We start from the raw sequence: 10479 nt of genomic DNA, 5'->3' as shown, positions 1-10479 counted from the left end.
GGGATTCATCGTAGGGATGCAAGGATAGTACAACATCCGAACATCCATCAACATCATCCACCACGTCAACAAAAAGAGGGACAAAAACGACATGATCATCTCCATAGATGCTGAAAAAGCATTCAACAAAATTCAACATCCATTCATGATAAAAACTCTCAACAAAATGGGCATAGAGGGCAAGTACCTCAACATAATAAAGGCCATATATGATAAATCCACAGCTAACATCATACTGAACAGCAAGAGGCTGAAAGCTTTTCCTCTGAGATCGGGAACAAGACAGGGATGCCCACTCTCCCCACTGTTATTCAACATGGTACTGGAGGTCCTAGCCATGGCAATCAGACAAAACAAAGAAATACAAGGAATCCAAATTGTTAAAGAAGAAGTCAAACTGTCACTATTTGCAGATGACATGATATTGTACATAAAAAACCCTAAAGACTCCACTCAAAAACTACTAGAACTAATATCGAAATTCAGCAAAGTTGCAGGATACAAAATTAACACACAGAAATCTATAGCTTTCCTATACACTAACAATGAACTAATAGAAAGAGGAATCAGGAAAACAATTCCATTCACGATAGCATCAAAAAGAATAAAATACCTAGGAATAAACCTAACCAAGGAAGTGAAAGACCTATACTCTGAAAACTATAAGACACTCTTAAGAGAAATTAAAGAGAACACTAACAAATGGAAACTCATCCCATGCTCCTAGCTAGGAAGAATTAATATAATCAAAATGGCCATCCTGCGCAAAGCAATATACAGATTCGATGCAATCCCTATTAAATTACCAACAGCATTCTTCAATGAACTGGAACAAATAGTTCAAAAATTCATATGGAACCGTCAAAGACCCCAAATAGCCAACGCAATCCTGAGAAGGAAGAATAAAGTGGGGGGGATCTCGCTCCCTGACTTCAATCTCTACTACAAAGCCACAGTAATCAAGACAATTTGGTACTGGCACAAGAACAGTCACAAACCAGTGGAACAGCATAGAGACTCCAGACATTAACCCAAACATATATGGCCAATTAATATTTGATAAAGGAGCCATGGACATACAATGGGGAAATGACAGTCTCTTCAACAGATGGTGCTGGCAAAACTGGACAGCTACATGTAAGAGAATGAAACTGGATCACTGTCTAACCCCATACACAAAAGTAAACACCAAATGGATCAAAGACCTGAATGTAAGTCATGAAACCATAAAACTCTTAGAAAAAAACATAGGCAAAAATCTCATGGACATAAACATGAGTGACTTCTTCATGAACATATCTCCTGGGGCAAGGGAAACAAAGGCAAAAATGAACAAGTGGGACTATATCAAGCTAAAAAGCTTCTGTACAGCAAAGGACACCATCAACAGAACTAAAAGGTATCCTACAGTATGGGAGAACATATTCATAAATGACAGATCCGATAAAGGATTGACACCCAAAATATATAAAGAGCTCACATGCCTCAACAAACAAAAGCAAATAATCCAATCAAAAATTGGGCAGAGGAGCTGAATAGACAGTTCTCTAAAGAAGAAATCCAGATGGCCAACCGACACATGTAAAGATGCTCCACATCGCTAATCATCAGAGAAATGCAAATTAAAACCACAATGAGATATCACCTCACACCAATAAGGATTGCCATCATCGAAAAGACAAACAACAACAAATGTTGGCGAGGTTGTGGAGGAAGGGGAACCCTCCTACACTGCTGCTGGGAATGTAAACTAGTTCAACCATTGTGGAAAGCAGTATGGAGGTTCCTCAGAATGCTCAAAATAGAAATAGCATTTGACCCAGGAATTCCACTTCTAGGAATTTACCCTAAGAATGCAGCACTCCAGTTTGAAAAAGACAGATGCACCCCTATGTTTATCGCTGCACTGTTTACAATAGCCAAGATATGGAAGCAACCTAAGTGTCCATCAGTAGATTACTGGATAAAGAAGATGTGGTACATATACACAATGGAATATTGCACAGCCGTAAGAAAAAAACAGATCCTACAATTCGCAACAACATGGATGGAGCTAGAGGGTATTATGCTCAGTGAAATAAGCCAGGCGGAGAAAGACAAGTACCAAATGATTTCACTCATACGTGGAGTATAAGAACAAAGGAAAACTGAAGGAACAAAACAGCAGCAGAATCACAGAACCCAAGAATGGACTAATAGTTACCAAAGGGATAGGGACTGGGGACGATGGGTGGTAAGGGAGGGATAAGGGCGGGGAAAAAGTAAGAGGGCATTACGATTAGCATGTATAATGCGTCGGGGGCACGGGGAGGGCTGCACAACACAGAGAAGACAAGTAGTGATTTTACAGCATCTTACTATGCAGATGGACAGTGACTGTGAAGGGGTATATGTGGGGGACTTGGTGAAGGGAGAACCTAGTAAACATAATGTTCTTTCTGTAATTGTTGATTAATGATACCAAAATAAATAAAATAAATAAAATAAATAAAAAGGGGGAAAAAACAAAACAAAGGCTAAGAGACACTGCTCTGAAAAGTAACCATAGCTGTCATTTACACTGCTCTTGGAAATGCATGGTACTGTTCTAAGTAGCTTTTTTCTTATGCAGTTGTTACCTTATTTATTCTGAAGAATCCTACAAGGCAAGTCCTTCGATTATACCCATTTTATGGAAGAGGAAACTGGGGCACAACAGTTAGGTAACTTGCCCAAGGTCATTCAGCTAGTAAATTATGGAGCTAAGATTAAAACCCAGGCCTCTGGCTTTAGAGTCTGTGCTGAAAAGGCAAGGAGTTGAATGGGTAGAATGACAAGAGGCAAATGCATTGAGGGTGCCAGCAAGGATGGGTAAAGAAAGGGGGAATGAGAGAGGATCTAGACTGGTCAGAAGAAAAGTAGGAAGAGGCTACTAGGCTGGAAGAAAATGAAAGGGCCTACAGAACAGAGTTCAGGGAGCTAAAATTAGTAATGAGAGGAGACCCAAGATGACTGGGAGAACATGGTCAGAGTGAGAACTGTGGTGGGTAGATGCCAGCGAGGTGGGGGAGTCATTCCAGGGCATGACATCACAAGATTAATTATGTGGCCTTAGACAGAGTTGGTTAAAGTAGAGAGGAGGTAAAGTTCCCTGGAGTTGAGCAGATGAAGGAATCATGAAGCTGAACCCACAGATTCTCCCAAGATTGATCGATTGGTTGATTGGTTTATTCGTATTGAGTGTCTAGTACATGCCAGGCAGTGTTTTTGGCAATGGGTCGCCGAGAAGTGAAGCAGCAGGTCAAGCGCTTGCCGCCATGAGGCTTACCTTCCAGCAGGGGGAGAAGTACACACTCACTCACAGCAGCGAGGGTTGGCTAGACACAGCTCAAAAGCCTTCGGGCATGATTCCACAATGCTCAAAGTTCTGAGAAGCAAAAGGTTGTTTTTTCATACCTTGGAGCCCAAACTCATTAGGTGACAAGACCTGACCTGAAGCAGTGTAAGGATATTTCTAGTCTTGATTCACACTTGCACCAATTTTCATACTTTTCACTCTAGAAATATTAATGTTTAATTTTAAGTGATGCTCCAGACCTTTCTCCATAGTTATTTAATATAGGGTATATGCAGTAAATAGAGTCACGTAACAGAGTATATGTCTTCCTTTCTAAAACTGAAAAAATTCTGAATTCCAAACGCATCTGGCCCCAAGGTTGGAAAAAAGATTATGGAAAAAGTGCTATGCAGCAAATTCAAATATGCAACGGGTTTGTTCACAAACAGGTCCCCATACAAGGAGGGCAAGGAAAGGTCAAAGAAAGAGGCAGGCTACTCCAAATGGGTATGAGGCAGGTTTAATAAGCAAGGGAACTTACAGGAGAGGCTTGTCTTGGGTGGTCACAAGTAGATTTCTGCACTAGCCTTCCAAATCTTAAAAGTTTATATTGAAGCCTTAATTGGAGTTAGTCAGTTATTCAGTCCAGATGGTCTTAACAACACTTTACTTCCTTAGGACTGTGTTCTTGAAGCTCTAGCTGTGGAAATGGTAGGGAGAGCATACATTCCAAGAACAAGGGAGAGGGAGGAGAGCAGATTGTCCAGGTCCTGTTCATGGGTCATCCAGTCGTTACATCACATCCCCATGACTTCCTTCAACATAGCAGGATAATAACTAGGTTATTGAGTGGTCAGGGAGAGAAGGTGACATTCAAGCTTAATTCTGGATGACAAAAATATGGCAGTCATGCAAAGATCAAGGGGAGAGCATTACAAGCAGAGGGAACAGCTAATGCAAAGATGAACACAAACAAGCTACTGTGGCTGGAGCATATTGATGAAGAGTTCTATAAATTACTGAGAGGACTTCATGTAGTCAGAGAGATTGTGAATATGGTACTAAATTCTTTGATGAATATGATGTAGTGACCGTGAGTATGGCGGTTGTGGTGGTTGTCAACAACTTGGAGTCCCAGAGGGAAGTCATCCTGGGTGGGAAAGCACAGGGGAGAGACTTCAGATAGAGGAAACATAAGGCTGATTGGGGCTGAAAAATCAGACTACGGTTTATTGCCTAATGACCTTGGTTTGGGGAAAAGTATAGTAGGAAATCAGATTAAGTAGTTTAGGTGGGCTCAAGATTCTAATTAGGATGCTGGTTTAAAGATGTTCTAGGATGACAAAAGGCTTAGGTCTTAAATGACAGTCTCTGGTTGAGGTTCAATCCTCAATGTGTGATCTAGGACTTTGGCTTTAAAACAGGTTAGACACAGACAGAAGGCAATAGCAAAGGTTGAATTGATAAAAGATGTTTTTGCTTCTCTGTTTATGCCTCTCTGGGCTTGGGCTTCTCTGCAGCTCTCAGAATGTCTGTCTCCTAGTGGCTTTCCACATCCATATCTCTGCGACCCTACCTGGCATCTCTGTTCTTCTCAATATCTTCCTCAACATATTTCTCTCTAGTGGTTCTCATAATCTCCATCTTTGGATATCCATGTCTGTGTCTCAGAATCTGGTACTCTATTCCGTCCTTTGTGTCTGTACTATAATTATCTTTTTTTCAAGTGAACTGTGCCTTTCTGGAAGGCATGAACCTTTTAATATTCCTCTGGGGATCCCCAGGGCCCCGCGCAGACCCTGGCATATAGGAGTCTCTCTGATAATTTTATACTTTAATGAGGGCTTTTCTGAGTAAGGGACACACTCTTGTTCTCCAGTCGCGGAGCTGGCCGCCTGCCCAAAGGCCGGCCAGAGAGTCTGGCGGAGAGTGTGGTGGTATTGCGCTGCTGCTACTGGGCTGTTTCCCCCACGTAAAATAACTGGGAGCACCTTGCCAGGGGCCCGCCCTCTCGGTAGGGGACCCAAGCAGCTGGCATTCGCCCCAGCGTCCAGCGCAGCCTACCGCTTCCTCGCCGGCCCCGCCCCGCGACACCGCCTCGCCCAATCAGCTATTGCACGACAGCCCGGCCCGTGCGGAAGCCTGGGCAAGATGGCTGCTGCGTGGAGGAGCGTGAAGGTATCCAGGTTTTCGCCCCTGCTGCTGCTTGCCCCGCTGCACCGGCTGGGACAGTGCGGCCGTGGAACTGGGGAAAAGAGATCGGTGCAGGAGAAAGGGTCACACTTATTTAGGCCTGGTATTGCGGCGGTTGGGCGCGGGACGGGAAGGTCAGTTGTCTGCAGCACAGTCTGAGTTGACTGGATGGGCTGCCCAAGGATGAGACGAGACACTCAGAGGTCCCATCGGTCAGGAGAGGAGGCACATCTGGGCCACATTTCACGGGTGACTAGGAGCCTCCCTTGCAGATGCCTGGAGAAGGGACAGATGATAGGGTGGGGGTGGGCGGCACAGTGTAGTGGGTTGACCATGCCCCTCTTCACAGGGCCTGGTTGCCGTGATAACTGGAGGAGCCTCGGGCCTTGGCTTGGCCACAGCGGAGCGACTTGTGGGTCAGGGAGCTGCCGCACTGCTTCTGGACCTGCCCAATTCAGATGGGGAGGCCCAGGCCAAGAAGTTAGGGAAGAACTGTGCCTTTGCCCCAGCCGACGTAAGTGGGGTCTCCTCAGCTCTCCCAGGGGACGCATGAGGTCACAGGCACTGCATCTGAATCCATGGGGGTGGATCCCCTCCCATAAGGGTGCTGTCTCTGTGGGCGGTGGATCCATCTCCTTGTCCCTTTTGTCCTGAGCTGTTTGTCAAGTGCTGTGGGAGCACCTGCAGTAAGGAATGTCCTGTCAGGACTCACAGTAATGGCAATGGAGATTGGACATATCAGAATCTCCTGGAGGGTATCCTGTAATTTTATATTTTACAAAGTCAAAAGTCTTTTTAAGAAACAAGCTACAGAAAGTAAAGCTTGATGAAATTAGGTAGGGCACGAAAAACCTAGTTTCTCTTCATATCAGTAATTCTCAAAACTGCTCTAATCCATGGCAACTGAGAATCTCCAGAGCTGTGTGAGTTTATCAGAAGAGGGTATAGATGTGAAGAACATTTGAACATTGCTCAACAGTACCTAACATTTTCATCTTTGCCCCACTCTCAAGTTGCCACTTGATTACACAATTCTGTTGGCACTCAAGACTGGACCTGCCCTCCCTTCCCCTCCCCCAGGTTTAGTGGTGAGTGTGTGCTGGGAGGTGAATAACTCTTCCCTTTGAAAAGGTGACCTCGGAGAAGGACGTGCAAGCAGCTCTGACTCTAGCAAAAGAAAAGTTTGGCCGTGTGGATGTGGCAGTCAACTGTGCAGGCATTGCTCTGGCCATCAAGACATATAACTTAAAGAAGAACCAGGCCCATGCCTTAGAGGATTTCCAGCAAGTTCTCAATGTAAGGCCTTGGAGGTTCTCTAGGGGCAGGAGTAAGAGATATCTGATTGTGGGTGCCCCCAAAGCTTTTAGGGGACAAAAGGTTGCCTCTGCCTCAGTTCCCACACCTGTCTCTACTCGTCTCCAGGTGAATCTCATGGGCACCTTTAATGTGATCCGCCTGGTGGCTGGTGAGATGGGTCGAAATGAACCAGACCAGGGAGGCCAACGTGGGGTCATCATCAGCACTGCCAGTGTGGCTGCCTTTGAGGGCCAGGTGTGTAGGCAGGGACAAGGCTTGTGCCTCTTTGGTGACTTGTTGGGGCCCTCCCACCTATGACCTCCACTCCTTCTCCAGGTTGGACAAGCTGCGTACTCTGCTTCCAAGGGGGGCATAGTGGGCATGACACTGCCCATTGCTCGGGATCTGGCTCCCATGGGTATCCGGGTGATGACCATTGCTCCAGGTAGACATATCCTCTCTCTACCACACCTGGGATTGAGTGGGATCCATGGGCATTGAGAGAGGAAAGTATCTACCACCTAAGCAGCAACAGCCCATCATCTCTGGGCATAGGGAAGCACCACAGGTCCGGCTAAGGTGAGAAAGGATTGGGGAAATATGAAAGCAAGGGTGGATTTCTGACTCTGGCTGTCTCATCTAGGCCTGTTTGGCACCCCACTGCTGACCAGCCTCCCAGAAAAAGTACGCAACTTCCTGGCCAGCCAGGTGCCCTTCCCTAGTCGACTGGGTGACCCTGCTGAGTATGCTCATCTGGTACAGGCCATCATCGAGAACCCATTCATCAATGGAGAGGTCATCCGGCTGGATGGGGCCATCCGCATGCAGCCTTGATGGAGAGGGCAGAGAACACGAGCTCCTGCTGCTGCTTGCCCTGCAGTCCTGTACTCCACCTTGGGAGGAAGCTCAGTGGCCATTTTGTAACTGCCCACTTGTCACACTATGTGCCTAATAAAGTCTTATTTCTCACAGAGAGTGGGCAGCACTATGTGCTGGGGGAACTCACATGGCGAAGAAAGACCAATGGGCGAAGACTGACAGCATCAGATGCTCAGAGCCCAGGGGTGGGGCAGGAAAGGCAGCACCTCACACCCTTTGTGTCCTATTACAACAGGTGGCCTTGATTTTAGTGAATAATTTTATTACCGAGGGTCGAAGGTGGGGGTATTGGCTCAGCTCCTCCCGAGGGTATGTAGCATTATCCTCTTTGACTTACAGCCTCTGTGAGCTTGTTGGTAGGGAAGGGAGCAATTACCATCCTGAGCTCAGGATGTAGAACTGGAGGTAATACTGGGCTATAGGTTGGTTGGTGTAGATTAACGAATTCAGGTAATTCTGCCTGTGAAAGAAGTGCAGAGGCCTCAGCTGATGGGTGTTCCCTCTCTCCCTAGCCCTTGCCATCCCTCCTCTCTCCCCCATGGCATTCATCCCTGCTGCCACCCCCTAGAACTCACTGGGTTTTTTGCTCCTGAGCCAGCTGCTGGTTGAAGGAGCCCAGCCCCCTCTCCTGCTCCTCCAGTTCCTTTATTGCCTGGGCCAAGTTTATGGCCTGGTTTTTCCATTTGGTATCCAGTGTTGTTTGGCCTGGCGCTGTGCTTCCTTTTCCTGGCGTTGTACCTCCTGGACTTTACTGATGGCGGCTCGCTGCTCTGGACTCATGCCCTTCCAGTAACAGGGCAAGACCTGGTGGGGAGCTGCAGGATGTTGAGTTACCTGGGGGATCTCAGTTAGGAGGTTGCCCATGATCCAGTTTCTGGATCTCCATGTGGTTGGTCTCCTGTTCACTCAGATGCTCTTGATGCTGCCACTTAGCCAGTTCAGCTGCCTGGGTGGGGGTAGGCCCTGAATGTGAGCCTTTGGGTGCCCAACCTCAGGGAACTCTCAGTCACAGAGGAGGGGGAGACAAGGCCCTACCCATCTCTATCTCAGAGAGACAAGAAACAGGTATTTTGAATGACCTAAGGTGGAGGGAGGGGTATAATGAAATTCCCTGCCCTCTGGAAGCCTATGGACTGAGAGGCTGTGAAGGGAGGGCAGCATTCTGTTCTCTAATCATCCTGAGTCTGGAGGCTGTGGAGGGGCATATTCTGGCGTAAGAGGGCCCTTAGTTCAGTGAAGGGGGAGTCCTTAGACAGATGAGGGCTGTGTTGATTCAAGAGGGGTTATAAGGGGACAGATGTGACCAAGGTTCTCCAGGACTTTGTTCAGAGGGTTGGGGAGAGCCTGACACACTGGAAGGCTCAGGCCATACCCGGGATTTGTTGGCTTTGGCCATGGCAGACATCATGGCCATGCAACAGGACTCCTCCAGCTTGGCCAACTGGGTGGCCCGCATGTCCATGGCTAGGTGCAGCTGGTCACGGAGCACATCTGTACAGAGAAATATGGCCAGGGCACTGCACTAACCTGCCCCATCCTGGTTCACTCAGCCATTTGTTCAACAAGCTTGGTGGATATGTGCATATATGTTGGGAAGGGAGTAATGTTCTATTTGTAAGGATGTGGAAGGAGCTACTCTTTGGGGCTACAGATAGCTAAAGTGGCAGCAACAAGGATTTCTCATGGGCCTAACAGAGAGATGCCTCCAATGGACCCAGGGCTATTGCTCCTGAGCTCTGTGACCTTGGGGAAGTCCTTTCATTTCTCTGAGCCTTGGTCTAAGGGCCATGTGTTAGGTTCTGAGGACACTATAGAATTATATCCTGTCCTCAGCTCCCTGTCTGGTGAGGGAGACAGCTCAAACACAGATAATAAGATGGTAAAGGCAATGACAAGAGAGGTATACAGGGCACTGTAGAGCTTTGGGTGGTGGGTGAGAGGAAGACTTCCAGGAGGAGGTGATCCTTGAAATACATGTTGCAAATAGGCAGTGAGAGGAAAGGGAATTTCAGACTGTGGGCACAGCATTAGCAAAGGTACTGACACTTGGTTTCAATTTAGCCACACTGGCCTCATTGCTATTTCTAGAACATGCCAGACACTCTTGCCTCAGGGATTTGTCATAGATGTTACTTGGTGCTCTCTTGCTTCCCTCAGGTCTTTGCTCAAATGTCAACACCTCAGTGACACCTTCCCTGTCTCTCCTATCTAAAATTGCAATGTGCCTGCTCCAACTTATCCCCCTTTCCTGATTAATTTTTTTGCCTAGCATTTGTCACCATCTAATATACTCTACCTTTTACTTGTTTTGTCTATTGCCTGTCTCTCTCCTCCCTAGAAGGTAACTTCTGTGAGGATAGGGATTTTTCTCTTCTTTTTTTTCACTACCATGTCCCAGCACCTACATCAGTGCTCAATAAATATTTGTTAAATGAGTGAAGGAAAAATCAAACAGTATGGTCTGTATCTTAAACTACAAATAGTCTGCTCTTGCTGGAACATAAAATGTAAGTGGCTAGGGGGCTTTTTACTGACCAGATTAAGGGCCAGAATCTTGCCCTGAAGGTGGTAGGGAACACAGAAGGGTTTTAAGCAAAGGGGTGACATGGTTAGATTTGCCTTTTAGAAAGCTTCTTCTAGTGGCCAGTAGAAAGAACAGTCAGGCAGGTGGGAGACAATGGAGGTAGAGAAGCCAGCTTGGAGGCTATAGGTCAATTGGGAGGGCTTAAAGTGGGACAGTGATGGAAAGGATAGAGGGGAAATGTATAGGTGGTTACACCAGCAGTACTTGATGG

The 10479-nt window shown here is 46.7% G+C and overlaps 1 protein-coding gene and 1 pseudogene across 1 annotated transcript; one reads left to right on the top strand and one right to left on the bottom strand.

Annotated features, from left to right (window-relative positions):
- Positions 1 to 5349: 5349 nt before the first annotated feature.
- Positions 5350 to 7776, top strand: HSD17B10 (hydroxysteroid 17-beta dehydrogenase 10). Its single transcript, XM_017654137.3, has 6 exons — positions 5350 to 5494; positions 5859 to 6023; positions 6641 to 6805; positions 6932 to 7060; positions 7142 to 7250; positions 7449 to 7776. The coding sequence occupies exons 1-6, from the start codon at positions 5468 to 5470 to the stop codon at positions 7637 to 7639; spliced, it is 786 nt and encodes a 261-aa protein (XP_017509626.1). The 5' UTR covers positions 5350 to 5467; the 3' UTR covers positions 7640 to 7776.
- Positions 7777 to 8084: 308 nt separating this feature from the next.
- On the bottom strand, positions 8085 to 10291 carry LOC140847347 (RIB43A-like with coiled-coils protein 1; annotated as a pseudogene).
- Between the last annotated feature and the right edge of the window lie 188 nt (positions 10292 to 10479).

Source organism: Manis javanica, chromosome X (assembly GCF_040802235.1).
Source record: "Manis javanica isolate MJ-LG chromosome X, MJ_LKY, whole genome shotgun sequence".
Lineage (NCBI taxonomy): Eukaryota > Metazoa > Chordata > Mammalia > Pholidota > Manidae > Manis > Manis javanica.
The sequence above is the reverse complement of the archived record's forward strand: the minus strand, read 5'-3'. Positions and strand labels throughout refer to the sequence as shown.